Source organism: Mytilus galloprovincialis, chromosome 7, assembly GCF_965363235.1.
Source record: "Mytilus galloprovincialis chromosome 7, xbMytGall1.hap1.1, whole genome shotgun sequence".
Classification (NCBI taxonomy): Eukaryota; Metazoa; Mollusca; class Bivalvia; order Mytilida; family Mytilidae; genus Mytilus; species Mytilus galloprovincialis.
Genome location: NC_134844.1, coordinates 80,324,259 through 80,349,559, shown reverse-complemented (window position 1 = coordinate 80,349,559; position 25,301 = coordinate 80,324,259). Strand labels below are relative to the sequence as shown.

At 33.3% G+C, this 25,301-nt stretch overlaps 1 protein-coding gene and 1 long non-coding RNA gene across 2 annotated transcripts; one reads left to right on the top strand and one right to left on the bottom strand.

Annotated features, from left to right (window-relative positions):
* Positions 1–15,725: 15,725 nt before the first annotated feature.
* LOC143083766 (uncharacterized) lies at positions 15,726–21,101 on the bottom strand. Its single transcript, XM_076260077.1, has 7 exons — positions 21,020–21,101; positions 20,291–20,385; positions 18,497–18,608; positions 17,964–18,079; positions 17,170–17,259; positions 16,305–16,571; positions 15,726–16,054 (listed from the first exon to the last, which is right to left on the bottom strand). The coding sequence occupies exons 2-7, from the start codon at positions 20,335–20,337 to the stop codon at positions 15,796–15,798; spliced, it is 891 nt and encodes a 296-aa protein (XP_076116192.1). The 5' UTR covers positions 20,338–20,385; positions 21,020–21,101; the 3' UTR covers positions 15,726–15,795.
* Positions 21,102–21,113: 12 nt separating this feature from the next.
* Positions 21,114–22,253, top strand: LOC143083765 (uncharacterized). The gene is made up of 2 exons (XR_012980873.1): positions 21,114–21,803; positions 22,062–22,253. It is a non-coding gene; the product is annotated as an uncharacterized LOC143083765 (long non-coding RNA).
* Positions 22,254–25,301: the final 3,048 nt, after the last annotated feature.

Below are 25,301 nucleotides of genomic sequence, written 5' to 3'. Positions count from 1 at the left end.
TTTCTTTGTTATAGTTTCATTGCAATTCATGAATATGCAAACAATTTGAATTATATACCTTTGTGGTGTACATAATATTATGCTTATATTTACAAATTAATAATATAAACACTTTTTCTGTTAAAGTTTTAGTTTTCTTTTTTCACTGCTTACTATATACAATTATTCAGTCCACTATATAAGAGTCAAGTCAATAAATTATTTCATCCACTAGAATATTCCTGCAATCTTGGACAAAACATTTTTTCAATCTGTTCTTCAAAGATCTTCCTCCGTACATCTTTATTGGATGGAGCTATTCAAATGAGAAGACAAAGCAATTTTATTTGAACAACAACATACTAATAATTTTTTTCATCGTTCCTCCTTTCAATTGATAATTGCATTGTTGCATTTACATGATCAAGTTCCAGTGCATCTATGATAATGATGATATGACGCCTTTTTGTTTATAGTCGTTATGTTGAAATTTCCTTTTTCTAATAACTGTAGGAAAAAACACATTCCATTTCAAATTAATAAAAAAAGTCGCACTATGGAGAAAAATATCAACTTTAAGTTTTCTGTTCATTATTGATCTGTTGAATGATGACCTTGAAAACTGAGATGTCTGACCTACAAATACACAAAACTCAAAAATTATCAATGAAAAGAAATACAGCAATAAAATGGCTATTTTATCATGTTTATGAACATTTTGATAAACTTTCATTTGAATATTCATTGTTAGTACTCTTATTGCAGTGCTTTGTGTCTATGATTTACATATTACCGGTTGATGTTTGGTTCCTTGTTGCAGTCTTTTGAGTTAAGCCCATTGCAACAAATGTTTACAATTCGTTCAAATGTTGTGCTGTTATTTAAACCACTGTCGGGAAAAGGGTTTGTTCATTGTCAAAGGCTGTACAGTGAACCATTTTTGTTAAATTAAAGGGGCTCACAGGTCTAAATCAAATTTTTTTCTTAATATAGGATTTCACTATATTTTTCTATAAATGAACTTTATCTTATACTTAATAGAAAAATAAAATTTAAAAAATGGGGTCACCGTTCATTTACGCTCACAATCCGCTTTCAAAAGAAGCATACATTTTTGTAAAGGTACTTTTTTTCTGTTGAACTAATCATGCTAATAGGAGAAATAGATGTAATATCGAAATAAAAAAAGAACTAAATTACAGAAATCGCTTAAATTTTACAATAGTTAAGTACAGCTTATTTGAAAATGATAATAAAAAATATAGGTCACTGATGAGTTCAAAAAGATATAACAATTCTAATGCCAAAAAATGGCATTTTTGCACCAAAGGGAGATAATTTGGAGCTTTTTCAATGATATATACATTTTTAAAGTCATCTTGGCCAAAACGAATTGATTGTTTTGAATGATTTTTGTACCATATGATAAAGTAACAACTAATGAAGTTATAAATTAAATTAGTTATGAAAAACAAAAATATGTAATATTTTTTTTAAATTTTTATACCCTTAAGCCCCCTTAAATGTCATTTGATCTCTATTGGAGAAAAGTCTCATTGGAAATCAGACTGCTTCTTATTTTTATATCAACCCAGCCATATTATGCCTGTCTAATATCAGGAGCTTGTACAAAGTTCAGTGGTTTATGTTGGTTCATATCCGTCATTTTTGTTTTTCATAATTTTTTGTTGTTATAAATTAGTCTGGTATATTTGAAGTTTGAATTGATGCTTTGTTTCAAATTTTGTTAGTGTTGTCTTTTATAGATTACTATATCATGTATAGGGTATGGGTTTTCTCATTACTTACAGGTCATTTATATTGGCCTCTAATAAGTAATTACAATTCTTACATCCACTGAATTGAACTCTGATGGATAGTTTTCTCATTTATCATACCACATCTTATTTTAATAAATATTTAATAGTATTCAAGGGCAAAAACTTTTTATAACAGTAGACTTACCATTTAGGCTTTGTTGACCTCTGTAAATCTATTTTTGTTGATAATTTCTTCTGTTTATAGTTTCCCTTTATCTTTAATATTCTTGCCCTACACATAAAAGGGTAAACATTATCATTTAATGACAAAAATAACTACTATTACATAATTAGTGGGTAACTGAAAATTTTGCCTCATTTGTATAACGTTGACTTGCTCATCATTCTTGCTGTTTAATATTATCATTATTCTATGAAAATGAGGTCACAGTAAAATTAACCTTGGCAGACAGACATCTTCTTATTTATATATGACACCTTACATTCATTTCGTACAACAACAAGTAGACCTATGCTTAATAATATCTGATAAAATGACAAAACCAAGAAAACTTAGCATTGAACAAAGAACCATAAAATGGGGTCATGGTTATATAAATCTGCCAGACAGACATGCACACCTTACAATTGTTACATATCCACCAAATATAATCTACCTGTAACTTTAAGCATATGATAAACTGACAAAACAATGCAGTGTTTCATAAAAATGAACCATGAAAATGAGGTCAAGGTCATATAAAATATGGCAGAGAGACATGTACATCTTACAATCATTCCATTCACTAAATAAAGGGGCATTACTACGTACAGTATCCGGAAAATATACCAAACCACAAAAACTAAACATTTTCATAGTTCCTTATACCCTGCCACATTCGTTATGTATAAATATATATATGTACCAAGTCCGGAGCCTATAATTTAGTGATTGTCGTTTGTTTATATGTAACCTATATGTTTTTCCATATTTTTTTTACGTTAGGTTGTTAGTTTTCTTGTTTGAATTATTTCACATTGTCATTTCTGAACTTTTTATAGCTGACTATGCAGTATGGCCTTGTTCATTGTTGAAGGCTGTACAGTGACCTTGAGTTGTTAATTTCTGTTTCATTTTGTCTCTTGTGGAGAGTTGTCGAATCATACCCCATCTTCTTTTTTCATATTGTCCAATGTACTATGAAAATAAAGTAAGATGAAACTTCTCAGTCAGACATATGCACCTAGTTGACCTTTTGTTAATTTGAAAATAAGAAAATAGAAAAACTGGCCAAAATAACAAAAAGGTAACATTAAGCAATGAACCACAAAAATGAGGTCATGATTGACTAAAACATGCCAGACTAACATGTACATCCCTAATAATTTGTATACTACAAATATACAGGGTTCCAACCCCTGGACCCCCCCCCCCCCCCTTTTGGATCCGCCACTGATAATAGAAATTAAGGATACTAAAAAACCTTAACTTTTTTTCGATGCTATCACTTAGCCATGAAATGAGGTCACTCAAGGTCAATGAACTTATGACAGATGTAAACTTCATAACTTAAGGCATGTATATATATATATAAAAAGTATGAATGGTCCAGGTCTTCTGCCTTCTTAATATTAGGCTTTAATTAAGAAGTAAGTTAACACTTTATCACTAGTTTTTTGAGGTTCGTGAGGATAGAAAACCAGATAAATTGACACAAATCCCTGTGGTATGACAATATGTGCCATAATATTAGTCCAAATGATAATGACGTCTTGCATGGCTATTTTTCTGGGACGCCGTCATGGTAAAAAAAAGCCATGCAAGACGTCATAATTGTTTGTATTACAAAAATAAGTAACCTAATTCTTACTTGTTAGTTGTTAGGGGCTAGCAAAATTCACATTGTCATTTATTTAAATTCAGTTATACATATATAACAATACAACATAAGCTCTGCAGAGCTTTTATCCGACATACATATATGACAAGCACAATACATAATACATAAAGCTCATCACTGAGATAGTAGTCTCAGATACTGGTCTCGGGAGACTGGGCAACCAAACCCCTATTCAATCTGTCAAAGAGGCTTGGTACTTAAATGGCTTCAATTTGCCAATAAATATATATATATCCTTTGCATGATTAAAATCTTATACATTTTCATTTATCAAAGTTTATGAGCAATAATTCCTTAAATTAAAAAAGAATATATGTAATTAAAAGAAAATATTTCAAAATCTTTTTCATTTATATTCAAACAATTGTCAAAAATTGTTTCTGACTTTTTGTCCTGTGACTTTTTGTCCTAGCTAGGCCTATCAAATTTGTGACTTTTTGTCCTGTGACTTTCTGTCCGTTTACCTTCCATCTAAATCAGTGAAATGAATAATTGCTTTTGCAGTAGTCCGGGTAACGAGTCGATATCTGTTATTAATCATGAAAATTGAGAGTCAACACTTACACAATACCTTTTTTAGAATGTCAGCAAAACAAAGAATCACTCGTGATAGGGGAGTGTAACCGATGAATTGATCCTGAATCAAATTCTAACAGAACTGTAACTTAATGATATATCAAGTTCCAGCACCTCACCCACATCCTGGCCCAGCACACTGAGTTAGCAAACTGGCGTATGTCAGTCTTATAATATAAAACTGCGTAGGTTCATATTGTTTGATTCGACGTTTGTTAGGATATTTTTTTAGGATCGTTGTAAAATTATATCTTAATCTTTTTTACAATACGATTTCATTTCTATTTCATAATTTTGTCAAAGTGTACTTTTTAAAGTTAAAAATTTTTAAAGATAAAATGAATATTCCATTTTAATTTGAGGAAAATCTGTTTGAACTGTAATGACATGGTCGGTCAACTGATTTGTTGCAACGCTGATTACAGGTAATTATATAACTTACAGTAATTTTCCATTACGACAGTGCGTGTATTCTCGGGTGTGTATAACGTATAGTTTTCTAGAGAACATCCTGTCTACGTGTAATACAGATTGATGACATTACACAAAATTTCTTTTGTTAAATTGCTTAGGTATCTGTGTCCATTCCCTATTTCAACACCACAAATTTTTCAAAGAAAAAAAATTAAAAAATCATTTATATGAAATAAAAAAGAATAGTGGCAAATATAAACTTCAGTAACTGCGCATTGAGTAAACATAATTTCAATATTGCATGAACCACAGGCCCGTACCCAGAAATTTTCAAGGGGGTGGCGGGGGGGGGGGGTGTTATTTGGACTCACGAACTCGACTTTAACAGTCACAATTCGAACAGAACGTTGACTTTAACAGTGCTTATTTGTTTTCAAGGGGTTTCGGTTCGTCCGAACCCACCCTAGCTACGGGTATATGAACCAACCCATGAGAAAACGTATACATGTATGTAGATGTGTTTGAAAAGACCAATTCCCATTGACTTTATTTCACACTAGGACCTTAGATAACTAGAACTAAGCAATGGTTGATCCAGAATTTTCATAAATAGGGAAAAAGTAAAAACACAAAAATACTGAACTCCCAGGAAAATTCAAAAAGGAAAATCAAAAATCAAAAGGCAAAATCAAAAGTCCAAACACATCAAACGAATGGATAACAACTGTCATATTCCTGACTTGGTACAGGTTTTCTCTTTCGTATGTAATAAATGAAGACGTTTTGAAATATAAAAAATCTTCTCATAGTTGGAAAATTTTCAATTCAAGCAAGGATTTGTATAGTAAGATCTTACTATACAAATCCTTGATTCAAGTAATATCATTAAAACGGGAGCGTCTAAACACCACCTAGGCCGCCTTGGTGACATAAGCTCATGAAACTGCACTAAGCGCATGATTGGATGGTGCTATGAATGAATAAAACATACCATCGGACGTAGTTTTTCATGAAGATAATGTATCTGAATTTTTTAGTCATTAAAAATTGTAGTTACGTCGTAATTTGATTTTTTCTGTCATCAAAGGTTTTGTCCGACGGCACGTGCCAGTAATTAACCAGGTATTAAAATCACTGATCCATGAAGAAATAAAGAAACATAACAATTACACGGCTTATATATAATTACACCTACAGAGGCGGATTTGGGAAAAAATTTGGTTGCTTATATAGGGAATCACTGAAGCGTGCCTGGAGCGGCCCCTCTTAGGTCAGTCAGTGGGCCCCCACTTATGAAAATTCCTGGATCCGCCACTGACCTATTTGTTTATCGTGTTATATATTTTGTTTATTTTTTGTAATTTTATTTTTTTTTTTTCACATGTATTTTTTTTTTTACAGAGCTCTAGATAATAAAAATATTAGATGTTAAATTTTATAGGTTTAAACAAAGTCATTCAAAATCAAAAAAATATTGCAACATTTTAAGACAATGTTAGCGTTATTTTTTGAAAAGATAGATCTGTCTTCAAATAACTAAAATTAAAAAAAAATGCACTTCCAAATAAATATTCCAACTTTAAAACAATTTTTCAATACCAGTCAAAATGTATAGCTAGACAAAATAAGTCAATATATACAAATGAAAGAAAAAACCTGTTCAGTACAAAAAGTTCACCAATAAGTAATGAGTTGTAATCATAAATTAATTGAATAAAAAGAAATTTTAAAATATGCCTTCTTTTTATTCCACCTTCAATGTTTATTAACTAGAACTCTGTTTACAATTTTGCTTTCATATTATTTTTTGTAATTTTTATTTTTTTTTTCACATATATTTTTTTTTTTTTTTTACAGAGCTCTAGATAATAAAAATATCAGATGTTAAAGGTGACATGTATAAACAAAGTCTTTCAACATCAGAATAATGTAAAATTTTAAGTCAATTTTAGAGTAAAAAATGTTGATAGGTTTTGACTAGAAATAGCTCAAGTTAAAAGAATTGTACTTCTAAATGTATATTCCAACTTCGGAGCCATTTTAAACCCCCGAAAACATGAAGATTTTTTTTTTCATTTTGCCATGTTGTTGACATTCTTATACTTTTACCTCAATCTTTCCCCCCCCCCCCCCGAAAAAACAAAACATCTTTTTTAATCTTTAGTGACCCCGCATATAATCAACAGATAATCAAATAATTTTACAAAAAAATAAATTCGATGTGAAAATTTTCACCTATGGGTATACTGAAAATAGTTTTCTAATATTCTATTTGTTGTGTTTTATTTTTGGTAAACCCATGGCCAAATATTTTGATTTCTTTTTTATCTTTTTGATTCGATATGTCAAAACAGAGAAAAAATGAATACTTGAATAATTCATTGTTTCAATTATGCCCAGTTGCAAATATCTCATGTATATTCTGAGAACTAGAAAAAAATGTATGTTATATCCGTTAATTCAGTTGTCTTTTATCGCTGTCCTTCATTTATTTTCCAAGGACTGATTTCATCACAAATAAGGCTGTTGATTTGATTCCATTGAATAGATTGTTATCTCCAATTAAGCCTCTTACTGCTAACCTATATTGGATTTTCTCATTGATGAAGTCCTTCAGAAACCTATTTTTAACATCAACATTTTTTGGTCTCTGTAGAATAGTTCTCTTACATCTCTTTATTCCATATAACATCAATTTTAAGTGTGCAGAAGATGATGTTAAGGGAAATTTCAACTGCCAACTGAGAGGAATTTAGCCTTGCTTTAGCCCACCTACTGACCCTCAAAAGAGTTGTAGCTTAAGGGTTCTTTTATATGCAGAGTGCAAACATGATAATTTTAGAAGACTTACAGCCAAGGCGTCATAAAATTATTAAAATAATCAACATTTGCACCACCCTCAATGTGAAAACCCTGTATCACAGTAACATACAATTAAATAGACTGGAGAAGTCTTGATTACAATATCCATATTGCTTTTTCCCTTTCAGCACTATTGGATCTTGAGTCACACCAGCTCTAGATGTTTGATGGAGTCGGAGTATTTGGAGGTGTTAAGAATTGCACATGAGGTGTTCCCTCTACCGCTCTATATGTAGAAAATGTATCTGCTGTTGTGACGTTCTTATTTCTAAGCCTTTATTTATGCCTGTTACAAGGCCCTTAGGGAGGAAATAGTGGCAAATATTACTACACCCTCAAATGGACTGTAGAAGTCCAGATTACAATAATGGTACTTTCAGCACCATTGCGCGGTTCGGTTGTCTTGCCCAGCTCTTAATTGTCCAAAATGCTGTACAATGGATTATGTTTTAAAAATTGAAGATAAAAGATTAAGAGGCCGTGCCAATAAGTATAGAGCTTCATACTGTACAAACATGGAATGTGCAAAAATTTAGATTTTGTTTAAAGTGCTCTGAATTGATTTGTTATACCATAAAAAACATGTTAGAGAAAATTTTTTTTTTCGATCACATCATTACATCTCGTATCTAAGGAAAATGTTTCCTTAGTTACGAGTCCAAAAAGCGTACCAAAATTAGACAAAAATCAACACATTTGCAGGCTTCCTAGAGCAAAGGTGTGACTAGGAGTGTGTTTGTTGTTAAAAGTAAAAAGTAAGGTTACCACTGCAAATCATATAACACATTTTTATCAGTGATGATGTTTTTGTAATACGTTGCTATGGCAACAGGAAAATGCAAAGGAATTTAAATTGGAAATATTAAGGAATACGACCTGATTTGTATCATATAAATACAAATTTCTGGACAAACAGTGATATGATGTATTATGTAATCCTAATATTAAATATCTATACTGTTAATCAAAAAATAAAATCGGGTAGACTCTCAAAGAGATTTTTTCTGCTGACGGTTTCAAAAATGCCTTTTTCCCGATTTTTTCTGAGGTTTCTGAAGTGTGCAAGATATGGGGTGAAGACTTGAGATGACCTGGCGTCACCCTACTGCTAATCTAATAACATTATTACACTGTTTTGTTTCATGATATAACTGTTTATAGATGGAATATGCCAATTATCAAGTACTGGGGACTAATAAAGGTGGATTCAGGGTTTGAAAAAAAAGGGGGGTTTTGAAATTGGTTTAAAATGTATAAAAATTTTACCATATTAATGGGCATCTAAAATTCACAATTTTAACCCTGTTTTATTTCACCAACCCTGGTTATATATGCCCCTCTAATGTAATACTAAGTCCTGAATTTCATAAATGATTTTGATTTTTTTAAATATCATGTTAATTCATACCAGAACTTTCACGATCGTCTCTCAATACTTGACCACCGTTAGATATTCTTTCACGATCATTTCTCTCGATAAACCGAATGACACCCGTGTATTTGACCTCGTTACCTGATCACCTTTATGTACATTGTTATGCATCATTAGTTCTATTGTTAAAGACAAGCTAAGGACACCTCATCAAAGGTAACAAACCTGTAATCAGTGAATGATTTATGGCTTCAATATAACTTATTGAAGGGATAATTGTTTGACAGCTTGTTGTTATTTAAATAAAAGTAAACGTGTTTTTTCTACTTTATATTGATGTACACAAGCTAAAGACTAAGCCGTACAGTTATGTACCCAGAGAATTAGACTAACTGAGACACTTCAAAGAATCTTAAATATAATGCATCTGTTGTAATAAACCCAATTATGACCGAAATATCTGTGTGAAATAGTATGCCCAAGCGGACATGTCAAAAACCCAAACGGACATTTTTAATGATCGATAGTTGGTCAAAATTGAAATGACCGTTTTATGAAAAATGCCTTGAATAACAAAAAGTGGCAAACCAATTCTATTTGTCCGTTTGAGGCTGAAAGCAGTCGGACTTTTTATGAAAGTTTCGGTCATGTCCGGAATATATGACCGTTTTGGAAGCCTTGATTTTTTTCCCTACTGATTACAAGTTATACCACTCATCTATAAGTAGACTTAATAAATAAATAACATAAGGAATGATTTCAACAATGAAGCAAAGAGAAAATTTCCAAAATATAAAACAAAATATTTTCCTATCACAGATAAATAAACTCTATTTCTGATCATTCCTGATTGTATGGTCAGGACCATCTATATTTTAACTTTTACCATGTTTACAGCTGTGTTTAAACTTTCAATAAAAGCATTGCCAGATGTAAATATTACATCTTTTCCATTTTTTCAAAGGAGAATAATTTGCATGTGCGTATATGTATACATATCTAACAACAATGAGTAAAAGAAAAGACAAAAAATATGAGTAAATGCTTAAACAGCTAAATAAATAATAAATATGCAGATAAATAGAAAAATAGTGAATAAATAAATCATATCACATTCTTTGTAAAATCACAGTGTAAGAACTGAAGCACTTCACCCCAAGTTATAGCACAATTCATAATTTGGAAAAAATTAGCACTATATTCAAGTGACTCATATGCGAGCTATTAATGGAAAACTAGATGCGTCAAAGCGACATGAATGGCCCCGTCCCAAAAAATTGAAAATCTGCAATTTCAATATAAACACATGTGGACACAAACATGATGGTAGTCTCACATATCAAAAATGAGCTAAAAATCTGGAGGCGTATAGAAAAAAAAACCTTTGATTTTCAATAATTTATCAAAGTACAAAGCCCGTAATTTCGACAAAAATGTAGAGCGGGACAAAACTTAAACTTGACCTGTAACTCATCATGGTTAACTCACATACCAAAAATCAGCCCAATATCTGAAGGCGTTTAGAAAAAAACTCCGTATAATGGTTTTTTGTGGAATGATGGAATGACGGAATGACGGAATTTCAGAAAAGGGTAAAACTATATGGCAACAACAACTTCGTTGCTGGGCCATAAAAACCTTTGCACACCTATTCATCTGTTTCAGTGTTTGTACAACAATTAAACATTTTGAAAACCTTAGATCAGACACCCAACAATTCCATACAGTGAAATAATTCACACAACTTTATATTGTAGAGGATTATTGCAAATTTGATTAATTAGTGTTCAATGGTCAGAGTGACACATCGGACTATAATGTAATAAAAAAACAGACAACAACTAGAATTGCCATTGCAAGCAATAGCGGATGTCACCCTTCCCCCCATTGCCACTAAGCCGCAGCCATTCAAAACAACTTAACAGTGAATGCAGATCATTGAATTGCGATATATCTTTCTGTTAATTTTCAGTAAAATAAGAGCATTGTTAAAAGTTTCACATTTCTGCTGTTTCCATGGCAACGGCAGCCATTTTGAAAATTCCAAAGTCAAAAGTCTCATCTATACATGCCAGTTTACAATAATATTGAGTTTGGTTAAGTTTGGAGCATTTCCGAAATATTTGACATTTTTCCAGTTTCCATGGCAACGGTGGCCATTTTGGATATTCCAACTTCAAAAGTCTCATCTAGACTTGACAGTCTACAATCATATTAAGTTTCATCAAATTTGGAGCATTTTGAAATTTTTGAAATTTTTGACATTTGTGATGGTTCCTATGGCAACAGAGACCATTCCCAAAATTTAATGGCATATACCACATTGGTACATGGGAGGGACCATACCATCAAAGTTTCGATCCATTTGACCTACCATTTTAAGAAAGTAAATGCCACTTTAAGGTTTTTGGACCATTTTGACCTGTTTTGCATCGTTTCCATGGTAACGGCAGACATTTTCGAAATTCCAACGCCAAATTCCACCTCTACCAATGTTGCTCATCGTTACTGTGAAGTTTTACAAAATTTGGAGCATTTCCATATTTTGGAAATTTTTGGTGTAGTATCCATGGCAACATAGCTGTTCCAATGATTGCCAAAATCATCCCAAAGCAGTATATAGTGGGCACCTACATTGTATTAAAATCTAAAGATTTTAAGGTTAAGCATTCTCAAACAATTCACCTAACTCCAAAATTATATTTTTTCACCATTTTTCCGTTTCCATGGTGATGGCAGCCATTTTTTTAGTTCCAATACCGGAAAGCAACAGGAAAGTCAGGGTTCCTTGTTATAGTGCACCATCATTCAGATTGGTTCCTTTGGCTCTGAGAAAGCGGGCGGACAAAATTAGGTGGAAGAAAAATAATAATAACTAGAATTGCCATTGCAAGCAATAGCGGATGTCACCCTTCCCCTCATTGCCACTAAGCGGCACCCATTTTAAAACAACTTAACAGTGAATGCAGATCTATGAATTGCGATATATCTTTCTGTAAATTTTCAATACAATAACAGCATTGTCAAAAGTTTCACATTTCTGCTGTTTCCATGGCAACGGCAGCCATTTTGAAAATTCCGAAGTCAAAAGTCTCATCTATACATGCCAGTAAACAATAATATTAAGTTTCATTAAGTTTGGAGCATTTTGAAAATATTTGACATTTCTGCAGTTTCCATGGCAACGGTAGCCATTTTGGAAATTCCAACTTCAAAAGTCTCATGCAGACTAGACAGTCAACAAATATATTAAGTTTCATCAAGTTTGAAGAATTTTGAAATTTTTTGAAATTTTGGACATTTTGGCTGGTTTCTATGGTAACACAGACCATTCCAAATTTCTAATGGCAGATACTCCATTGGTACATGGGAGGGAACATACCATCAAAGTTTCAATGGATTTGACCTACCATTTTAAGAAAGTAAATGCCACTTTTTAAGGTTTTTAAAGCGTTTTGACCTTTTTTGCCTCGTTTCCATGGTAACACAAGACATTTTCGAAATTCCAAAGCCAAATTGCACATCTTCCAATGTTGCTCATCATTACTGTGAAGTTTCATCAAATTTGGAGCATTTTGATATTTTGGAAATTTTTGGTGTAGTATCCATGGCAACATAGTAGTTCCAATGAATGCCAAAAATCATCCAAAACAAGTATATGCCCGGCACCTACATTGTATCAAAATATAATGATTCTAAGTTAAAGCATCTCAAAATAATTCCCCAAAACCAAAAAGTGGAATTTTTCACATTTGTTCCGTTTCCATGGTAACGGCAGCCATTTTTAATGGTCCTATGACCTACTGCAACCCGAAATTTTGTGTTCCTCATTATAGTTGACTATCACTAAGATTGGTTCCATTGCCTTCAAAAAATCTGCCGGACAAAAATCATTGGAAGAATAAGAAGAATAATAATAACAAAGAAACGGAGGAAAAGCAATATGTCACCCGACATTGTCGATCGGGTGACATAATAACTAGATTTGCCATTGCAAGCAATAGCGGATGTCACCCTTCCCCCCATAGCCACTAAGCGGCAGCCATTTCAAAAACTTTTAACAGTGAATGCACATATTTGCATGGCTATACATTTTTCTGTAAATTTTCAGTACATTTAGATCATTTTTAAAAACATGACTTTTTGCTGTTTCCATGGCAACGGCAGCCATTTTGAAATTTTCTAAGTCAAAAGTCTCATCTATACATGCCAGTTTACAATAATATTAAGTTTCATTAAGTTTGGAGCATTTTGAAAATATTTGACATTTTTCCAGTTTCCATGGCAACGGTAGCCATTTTGGAAATTCCAACTTCAAAAGTCTCATGCAGACTTGACAGTCAACAATCATAGTAAGTTTCATTTTTTTTTTAGCATTTTGAAATTTTTGAAATTTTTGACATTTTGGCTAATTTCTATGGTTACACAGACCATTCAAAATTTCTAATGGTAGATACCACATTGGTACATGGAAGGGAACATACCATCAGAGTTTCAATGGATTTGACCTACCCTTTTAAGAAAGTAAATGCCACTTTTAGGTGTTTTTTGGACCATTTTGACCTGTTTTGTATTGTTTCCATGGTAACGGCAGACATTTTCAAAATTCCAACGCCAAATTCCACATCTTACAATGTTGCTCATCGTTTCTGTGAAGTTTTATTAAATTTGGAGCATTTCCATATTTTGGAAATTTTTGGTGTGGTATCCATGGCAACATAGCAGTTCCAATGATTGCCAAAATCATCCCAAAGCAGTATATAGTGGGCACCTACATTGTATTAAAATCTAAAGATTTTAAGCCTAAGCATTCTCAAACAATTCCCTTAACTCTAAAATTATATTTTTTCACCATTTTTTCGTTTCCATGGTGATGGCAGCCATTTTTTTAGTTCCAATACCTGAAAGAAACAGGCAAGTCAGGGTTCCTTGTTATAGTGCACTATCATTGAGATTGGTTCCTTTGGCTCTGAGAAAACTGCCGGACAAAATTAGGTGGAAGAAAAATAATAATAATAATAATAATAATAATAATAATAATAATAATAATAGGGAAAAAGAAACAGAGGAAAAGCAATATGTCACCCGACTTTGTCGATCGGGTGACATAATAATACGGAAAAAGAAACAGAGGAAAAGCAATATGTCACCCGACATTGTCGATCGGGTGACATAATAATAGACAACAGAAGACAACTAACAATCCCTATGTTACCACTCTACTACACACAAAAACTTCATTACCATTGAGAAATATAGTCTTAAATTATAAGTAAGCAAACTGAGTAGATGGGGGTATCTCTCAACCTGTCTTATTCACATGAGAGAGAACACAGTTGTACACTATTGTAATAATGGGTGAAATGCTTCCTATTTTTGACATGGACCACCAATGTCATGTAATTATAAACTAATCACAGACAATATCTATTGTGAAAACAAATATAACAGACATGATTCCTTGTGACGGTAGGATGAATATATATCTTCTAAACTTAGACAACATGATTACTGAAATAATGAAAAATATTGACATGTACCATACTAAAACAGATCTGCACCAATTAGTAGATTAAAGTATGATTTAGTATCTAAATGAACAAGAGTGCACACGCTGAAATGTCTCGCCTTCTATACTAATCATTGATATTATGTTGATAGTCCTAAGTATAAAGCTAAGCTTTAATACAACTGTCACATAAACTTAACATTAACCAAGATAACTAAACAAAGACCAATGAACCTTGAAAATGAGGTCAAGGTCAGATGAACCATGCCAGGCAGACATGTACAGCTAACAATGCTTCTATACAACATATATAGTTGACCTATTACTTATAGTTTAAGAAAAATAGACCAAAACACAAAAACTTAACACTGTGCAATGAACCGAGAAAATGAGGTCACGGTCAAATAAAACCTGTGCGACTGACATAAAGATCATAAAATATTTCCATACACCAAATATAGATGACCTATGGCATATAGTATTAGATAAAAAGTCCAAAACTCAAAAACTTAACTTTGACCACTGAACCATGAAAATGAGGTCAAGGTCACATGACATCTGCCCGCTAGATAGGTACACCTTACAATCATTCCATACAAGAAATATAGTAGACCTATTGCATATAGTATGAGAACAAAAGACCAAAACACAAAAATTTAACTATAACCACTAAACCATGAAAATGAGGTCAAGGTCAGATGACACCTGCCAGTTGGACATGTACACCTTACAGTCCTTCCATACACCGAATATACTAGCCCTATTGCTTGTAGTATCTGAGATATGGACTTGACCACCAAAACTTAACCTTGTTCACTGATCCATAAAATGAGGTCGAGGTCAAGTGAAAATTGTCTGACAGACATGAGGACCTTTCAAGGTACGCACATATCAAATATAGTTATCCTATTACTTATAATAAGAGAGAATTCAACATTACAAAAACTCTGAACTTTTTTTTCAAGTGGTCACTGAACCATGAAAATGAGGTCAAGGACATTGGACATGTGACTGACGGAAACTTCGTAACATGAGGCATCTATATACAAAGTATGAAGCATCCAGGTCTTCCACCTTCTAAAATATAAAGCTTTTAAGAAGTTAGCTAACACCGCCGCCGCCGCCGCCGCCGGATCACTATCCCTATGTCGAGCTTTCTGCAACAAAAGTTGCAGGCTCGACAAAAATGTTCTCTTTAAATGCATACTTTGCTAAAGTAATCGGTGAATTAAAAAGATCAGAAAGGGTGTTTTTTTCAAATTCTCTTCCTTCTTATATTACCCTTCCATAATATGCATGAAAAATGTATGTATAGTAATTCTTGGCACTTAACGTAAATGAAAAACCTGATCTTCAATGAAAAAACTATTACAGGTAATGCTGACATTTTTGCATGATATTTTTAGTAATCACATTTAAGACTTAAGTTTTCCTGGGCGTTGATTTCATAGTAGGATTGGTTGGTGATGATTCACTGTTTATTGCAATGGTGCTGTTGAAAGACATGTCACTACATACAGAATTGTCTGGTGAAGTCTCAAAGGTAACTCCAGGGCTAGCCAGATCTTTAATGACTCGTCTAGGTAATTCCCTGAAGCCACATCTGGCCAACATGGCCTGTGCTTGTGTTTGTGATTGGGCAATGATTTCATTAATGGCTTCCATTCTGGATTTGTATCGTCTAGAAAAACAAGAGGTGAGAAATGCTCGTAAATTCAACCAAATATTATATTACAGATTGTATTCATGTAGCATGAACATCTCAAAAAGTTCCGTCAAATATAACTGATTTCTATAAACTTTTATAAAAAAAAATTATTTGAATCTGATTTGATCTGAATTCCAAATTTGCTGTGAAGTAAAAATCATCACATAGATTCAAAAAACATAAGATCTTGAAAAATGGAGTAAAAGATAAAGATGACATTTACTTGTCTGAAGTTGAATTATTGCGTTTCCTCATTGCCTGGCACTGTTGTCTGAGCCTCACACAGTCCTCCTCTAAACTCTGCAATGAAGAGGCTGTGATCTTGTGTAGAGCTCTTTCAGTCTGTAGCTCTGTGTTCAGGTCATGGATATGTTTTTTGTACCGCTGTGCCACCTTTGCGTCCTGATCTTTACTGTCGCTGGTCTTTTGTGACTCTAAATGCATTGACATCTGTTGACTCATCTCATGTATCATCTTGTTCATGTCATGCCTGAAATGTCAAATGTACAATTAAGTAAAACTCTTTAAAAGATGTCAGTTTTCAAACATGCATATCATTAGTTACAGTGTGCAATTGTCCTTATACGAAATTTTTATTGGGTTAATAAAGCCAAACCCCATATGAATTTTATTGACAGGATAAATTGCGTATTAGGACAATTGCACACTGTGTAACGAATTTATCCTGATTTAATTATATTACATATTATTATATACAAATTCAATTATTAGGACATAAAAACCAAATTTATTTAGATATTTAATCTAAAACTGTGAAAAATGAAAAATAAAGACTATAAAGCAACTCAAAAAAATATTGTTTTTATTAGTTCAATGGTATAAGGGAGATAATTTTAATTGACGAAATAAAAAATTGTGCTGAAATTTATTACGACAATATCAGCCAATCAAATTACGAGAAATAACTTAAAAGTAGGATATCAACAAATATTTCCTTTAATAGCTTAAATACTACAAAATAATTTGGCATTTTTTCTTTATTGCTAATCTAATCTATATGAGTACAGCATTCATGGCAATATTTAAGGAGGTTCAGTATGTTAAATGAGTTATACTATAAATATTACCATGCCGACTTCTCTGCCTCTCCTGCCTCCTCGGCTTTCTTAGTCAGGAAGTTCCTCACTCGTTTTAGTTCATCTTCCTGATCGTCCAATCTAAATAACACAAAATATATCACATTACAACAATTTAATTAAGGAATGACTGTAATATTTTTTCTGTCTATGAAGAAATAACATAAAAAATTTGATGCACACTGAATAACGCGTGTAGCGGGTTATTTAACAGTGTGCACTACATTTTTTATGCTATTTCGAATAGACAGAAAAAATATTACAGTCATTTCTTATAATTTAATTCTAAATTCCATTTTAAACCGTAGAAAACCATCTAAACGTTGATGACGTCACGGTCACTTGACTAAATTATGTCTATGGGCTCGTAACAAAATAACGGCAGCCAATCAGAAGACGCGTTACATCCAAAATTAAATAATATGACAATAAAGTATGCTTCTTTTAAAAAGCTCTTTTCTGGATTTACCAGATAAGGACTCAAAGGCCAAATAAACTTTTTTTTAACAAGTGTTTGTTATAAATAGGTGATCAAGATCTGATCTACCTTTTGTCAAAACATAAGTCAATCCCTTGGATTGTTTGATAGGAATACTATAATTCCACTGCAACCTTTGGCTCATTGGTATTGCGAAAGGGCGAACCTTTGGAATACACATAGTAGGTACAGTTAATAAAGAATTTAACACAGAAAAAACTTATTGCACCTGAACATTACATGAAAACCATATAATACAAAGACAAGGCAAGAAAGTCATGAGGAGGTAATAAACAATATGACTTACTTCTTTTGTAATTTAGATTGGAGTTCTTCTTCTGTTTTCTTTGCCTCATCTGAATGTTTTAATTTAAAGGACAATTCCTTCACTTGTTCTTGTAGCTGTAGCATATCTTCTTGTAACTGGAAATAAATAATAACATAAACAGTAAAAATAGGCTTTAAAATGAATCAATCAAATTAAACTCCATTAACTTACTAACATATAACAATCAATAAAACATGAATATTATTCTGAAGAACACACTTTGGAATGTCACTGCAACATCAACAATACATGGCTGGTTCTTTGTTTTATGATCAAATATGAATACTTCACAGTATGCTGTACACAAAATTACTGTTGTAAATACTTTTTTCATGTTGAGCCTCTTACATTTAGCTCTCTATTTTTTTTTCAAATGTCATGGTTATTCAGTTTAGTTTATGTTTTCATAAAAAAGATGCCCAAATTTATATTTTAGTGGCAATTTATATTCACTTTATTTTTGCTTTACCAAAACTGATGAAAATACAAATCCAAAATAAAAGATTACCAACCTTGAGATTTTCCTTGTTCTTGATTTGAACTATCTCACGAAATTTCTCCAGGTCAGTAAATAGCTGTGTATTCTGTTGTGACACCTTGTTCCTGTCTGATTCTATCAACTCCCTAAAAAGGTAAAAACATATATAATATAGGATATAATAAAACACACTAATTAATACATGTAAAATGATGAAGATAAAATGTTTTCTATTGTTATAATATAGAGCAGGGTACACAAATTCAATCAGAAATCTGATAGCTGGGTAAAACAGTAGGTTTTCAATTACTATCAATTCTAACATTTTAAAATACATTTAGAGAAAAACTTACTATTTTCAAGATACTTATCTCCTAGGTTAAGATTGTAACCCCTCTAACACCAACAGCAAATTAAATGTAATTTATAGCAGTGGCAGATCCAGCCATTTTAAAAAGGGGGGGGGGTCCCAACCCAGAGTAAAGGGGGGGGGGTTCCAACTATATGCTCCCATTCAAATGCATTGATAGGTAAAAAAAAAGGGGGGTTCCAACCCCCGGAACCCCCCCCCCCCCTTGGATCCGCCACTGTATAGATATACATTAAACCAAAAAATGAATAATCATTGCACCTAAAATAAATGAACAGGTACGACAGGATGGACATAGATATAACTTGTATACTCCTTGTTGTACAGTCAAACACAAGGCAGACAGTCAGGATTCTACTTTGTCAAAATTATCTCCCCATTACGCCAGTTCATTTTCACAATCGTAGAAATAGAAGCCATTGTAGGGATGACGTGCTGCCAATTTTGCTCTTGGAAAGCGATAAATTTATCCACATAGCACCATTACGATCCTTATATGTCAGTTGTATTTAAAAGAAAAATGTATCAACTAGCTAATGAGCACCAGTTAATGATCGTGTCTATATTGATTCAACTTAAAACTATTGTCTGATCGGTTGGTTATCAGGTGGAATTTTCGAAAATTCTTAAACATCTAAAAAAATTCTAATTAAATACTTCGTGGAAGGGCAGACTAGATTTTTTTAGTGGTTGAAGATTTTAAACCCTAGTTATCACACACATAAAATTTTTATTTTTTGAAGATATGCATTTTCATCATCCAACTTGTCGTCAAGTACTTTTAGTAAAAAAAATAGCTACTCTGTTTTTTGTGATTCATTAGATAGGTATTTCACTTGACCCATATATTTCATCTTTTAGTTCTGTGATTTTTTTATGTTATAAAGTCAACCTGTAGCTTTGATATATAAAAATGATAGAATCTGAAGCAATACGATGTATGTAATATTCTTGCTTTGTACGATATCAAAACAAAATATTCAACTCAAACACGCCTTAACCTAAAAAGGTGCACTTGATTTCCTCTTTTCAATACAATGTACCCATTTTTTGGAATTTTTTCTTGAGTCAAATAATAGAAGGGTTGACACGAAAATTACTGAACTAATAGATTGATATGTTCTCCGTCCGGGGAGGTTATGCATTTTCTACATCCAACTTGATTGAAATCCATGTTGTCAGCTTGATATCTAATTGTTCTGCATTACTATGTAATAGATAAATTGAAAACTTATGCAAATGGTGTTTTTAAAAAAAAAAACCACTTCATAATTGAGAAGAAAATTGTCGTTTTATTTGTTTCTATTAACTTTTAAAAATTTTGTTACTATAGTAAGCATTACAGTATACATTTATCGCCTTCTCTAACAAAGAGCTTCGATTCTTTTGTTCTATTTCAACTGGGTCCCCACCTGCAGATTTGTAATTCCTTTAATATATTCTGGTATGTATACTTACATCTGTTGTGATAAATCCTTGGCAGATTTCTTAAGTTTAGAATTCATCTGAACCTTCTGAGTTTCAAGTATCTGTTTTAACTTGCCAACCTCATTCTGAAAATAGAGAGGTCATCATACATATGTACTCTCATTCAGAAATTAAATTTAACTAGTCTTGGGCTATTTCTGGAAAGTGTTTGCATTATTTCATGGATTTTTAAGTCTGCTTATAACATAAAATAGAAGATGTGGTATGATTGCCAATGAGAAAACTCTCCCCACAAGAGACCTAGAAGCCTATATTGCTTCATTGAACATCTAAATTTGTGGTAAACCCACATTATGTATACCATGACATCAAAATTGTTCAGTGGTTGTTTGTTGGTGTAGTTCACATGTGATTCTTGTTAACTTATATAGATTAACCCGCTGGTTTTCCTGTTTTATAGTCATTTTGGTGCCTTTATAGCTTGCTGTTTAGTGTAAGCAAGGGCTCAACATTGATGGCCTTATTTTGGACTACGGATCTGAATGTTTTCCTTTTTTTATATAACTTGTCACTTTGATGGAGAGTTGTCTCATTGGCACTTATTCTACATCTTCTCTTTTAAACATTACAATGTGTATTCCATGAATAATAATAAATCCTTAATAGCTCATTTGGTGCAATATAGCATATAGTTATTTTCAATGCCAAAATAGACCAGTCATGTACTCTATATGACGATCAGTGGACCTTACTGCATACCTGTAGTACATCAACCTTTTCTTGTTTAGCTCTGGCATTAGATTCCTGACCATAGGCTGTAGCCTCATACTCCTGACTAGCTTCTATGTGTTATGTATTAGGGTTGAATTCTGTTCGAGGTCGGGGCTATTCCAGGTAAGGGTGTAAGGTCAGACCCGTAATGCTGTTTTTGATGTTTTTAGTATGAGCGTGCTTATGGAGAATAAAGACGTGTTTTTGTAATGATGTCTTGTCCAGTTATTTAGTCCCCGTAAAAGGCAAGAACATCTCATGGTGGAGGACTTCAAATGGATTAATTTGTTTTGTAAACCGCTTTTGACAATTTGTTTCAATTTTATACTGTGTAACTGAAATATTTTTGTGAATTACCACGAGGATCGATTTGCGTGCACTGAAGCGTGACACTACATGTAGGCGGCAAGCACATGGTTTTTACACAGAGACACTTTTATTTCCGTTGGTTGTTGAAATTTTTGTACCCGAATGAGTCTTATTTCTAAAGCCGAGAAAAATCTCACCAACCTAAGTCCGAGGTTAGAAAATGTGGGAACTTTGAAAAATATACCTGTCGTTTTATCTGACAGTAAGGGAAGGTATTTAAAGGATCAGACTGTAGATAAACACCCTGAACGGAAAATTATATGGTGGATACATCCCGGCACGACAGTACAACAGAATTTACAATGGTTGAAAGAAAAAGCTGTGAAGACATTTCAGGACTTCAGGCAGATACACATTACTCTTTTTATATGGTTGGGCACCTGTGACTTAACATTCAAGACTGGTAAATATATTTTTTTGAAATCATCTGATTTTCAAGTGGTAACAGATCTTTGCCAGGATTTACGGGATATCTACACCTTTATACACAAGTTCCCAACAGTGCGACTTATTTTTCTTCAAGTTCCGTTTTATTCTATTTACTGGTGGAACAAGTTTCATAACCACCCTGACCCCGACCAGTTCTTAAAGAAGGACGATATTCTACATGAGCAGTTATTAGAAGTGAATAAGTACATCATCACTTTAAACGAATTTTTAGGACAAAACTCACCGGATTTCAATTTGGACATTTTGGCATCCAGAAAGCGGCACTACGATCTGCAAACGAGTTATAGTACATCGTTCGCTCTGTACTTGGATGGGATTCATCCGTCACCTACACTAGCGAAGCTTTGGCTTCTCAGACTTTGTTTAAGGCTTAATAAAGATTGTAATTAAAACATTTACCTAACTGATTGGTATGTTTTTCACAGATTTTCAGTTTTGTATGTGAGAATTTATCTCGCTGCTCTTTGTATTGATACATGAACATGGTTGTATGTATAGTGGTTCAGTGTATGTGAGAATTAACTCGCTACACAAGGCATTAAACAAAGCGTAATACATTTAGACTGAAGTATACATATAAATGCGTAATATCATTCTAGCTCGCTAGACCCACAACTGTTGATTTTTGCTCTTTATATTAAAATGGCATCTTATGAATGTGTATGTGAGAATTTACTCGCTATATAGGGTAATCCTGATCGTTGGTAACATAAATTTGTAAATTTTGTAAATGACTTCAAATCAACTCTAGGCAAATTTTTCTGATGACGAGTACGACAGTGAGGTTGAATTTGGATTGATATCAATTAAGTCGCCTGTAACCCCACTACTGCCTTTACCCGTTTCTATATCACCATTGTCCCAGTACTCTGACGATTCCCTAGAATTTGAACTTGAACAACCAAACTCTGCTCTATCAGACGAATTTTTGTCGCTAAATCAGCTTCGGGAGCCAGATATTAATTATTTAATTACTCCGTCCCCAAAACTACCTTTGAACTTTTCAACATGTAATTCAAATCTTGCCATTTCAGACACGATGGAAAAACTAGCAAACTGTCGGAAATTTGGCGGCTATCCCCATGAAAATGCTGCATTATTTATTGCTGAGTTTGAATCATATGCAACCCTACATAACATTTCACCACTGGACGACAACCGCATAATAGCGGCGCTTCATTTACATTTGACTGGTCCAGCATTAACCTGGTTTAATTCACTATCGTCTGAAAATAAGGCATCATGGGAAGCTATAGTACATTTGTTCACAGATAAATATGTTTATTTAGACTGGCAAAATCCTACAGTTATGCTTGATAGTGAAATCTTTGAAAACATGTCTTTATCGTCAGGCCAGTCAATTGATGATTTTTATTGCCAACTTGTGGAAAAAGCAAATACATTGAAAAAACCTGATCACGAAATTTTAGTTAAATTCATTAAAGGGTTACCCGAACAACTAGCATTTTTTGTAAGAGCCGGTCACCATAGAGACAGTCCATCGGCATTAGCAGCCGCTAAAATGGGCGAAGCTTATGGGTATAGGACGGCTGAGCTACAAGTAGCTGCGGCAAGTAAACAGGCAAAACCTAGTGATAAACGTGACTCCGAGTTCGCCTCCTTACAGTCACAAATAGACACTCTCACTAAGGCAGTCCAAAATTTAACTGCATCTAAAACTGATGAAAGTACAAAACAAAACAGACTGGGCGATCGATTTGCTTATAGTCGTCAGCAGGCAACTTACCCCCCTCAGGCAACCAACAGTCGTCAGCAGGCAACCTACCTCCCTCAGGCAACAAACAATCTTTGTTTCAATTGTAATTCGCCAAATCATATTAAACGTTATTGCAACTGGAACGGACAAGGAGTTAACAGTTCCGATATCACATGTCAGTTGTGTGACCAAATTGGTCATTCAGCGGTTAATTGTAAGAGACTTTCGGGAAACTGAACAGTCCCGGGGGACACCAAGCACGGTCTTTCGGGAGGACTGATATGGGTGCCAGATGTCGTAGTCGTTCGCCTTCTAGGTCATTTATTAACACTGTTCAATCTGAACATTTTCAAACTTCCGATGATGAAATGCAGTGTTCTACATCAAATATGGAAAGCCGGAATAAGTTTATTTATTTGCCCGAGTGTACAGATTTTGAATTTGAAAATTGCAGCCCTAGTAGATACGGGAAGCTCAATAAATGTAATTTCACAACAATTATTTAATTCAATACCTGAAACTACAAGTCATGGGTAAATTCAACTAGTGAGAAAATTGTTTTAGCTAATAACCAATCTGTTAACATTATTGGTGTTTCACGAATTAAAATACAAATTCCACAAGGAAAACATTGGATTTTAGTACATGTATTTTCACAAACATCACATCCGTTATTATTAGGCACAGACTATTTGGTCGCGAAGAAAATAATGCTAGATTTTTCAAAGTTGACCGTATGTTCCCGTTTCTGTAAAGTGAAAAATCAAAAGCGTTTGTCAGTTTTGCCAAATTCTGAGATGATAGTATGGGGCAAAGTTCATAATGATATTTTACATGGTATGCAAGGAATATGCACGAACCATAATTATTTGTTTAAATTAGGTGTTTTGACAGCGAAATCGGTAGTTTCTGTAAATAAAGATAAACTGGTGCCTGTCAAACTGTTTAATTCTACAAATGAAATAGTTGATATTCCAAGGGGTCAGATTGTTGCGAAATTTGAGATACTTGACAACGACTCTGATTTAATAGCTACATGTATAGGAAATAGAGAAAATCCAGAGGTTAATAATGTACAGTTTTCGACCGAAAAGTGTGAAGATGGGGAACTTAGTGGGACAAAATTTTTCTCCTATTTTGATATTCCAAAACATTTATCTGAGTCTGAACAAGGACAATTGAAAGGGTTTTTAAAATCGCATGACAACATATTTGTAACAGATGAAAATCCTGCTTTAGGTTTCACGGACGTAGTGCAACACAAGATTATACTAAAACCGGATTTCAAGCCAAAATATCAGCGATCGTATCGCCTTACCCCAGATAAAAAACAAGTACTTCGGGATCATCTCGATCATTTGCTAAAACAAGGAATAATTTCCCCGGTTGGTGAAACCGAAGATATACCCATCACAAGTCCCATAGTGTTAGTTTCAAAAAGAGCCAAGGAGTCCCGAAATAGCCAAAATAGCGATTTCAATCAGTCTTCAAACAGTCTCTCTCAGTTCAAATTTTGTTGCGATTTCCGTTATTTAAATTCTCAGTCTCAGCAGTTTTTTTTATGGACTACCAGAATTACAGGATTTAACAGTCTTTCTCAAACAGGACCCCGAATTTCATAACTCATATCGATTTAAGTTCAGGATTTTTTCAGATGCCTATATCTCCAGACAGCCAACGATATACCGCATTCAACACTTGTTACGGTACATATAAATTTCTCCGCCTACCAAT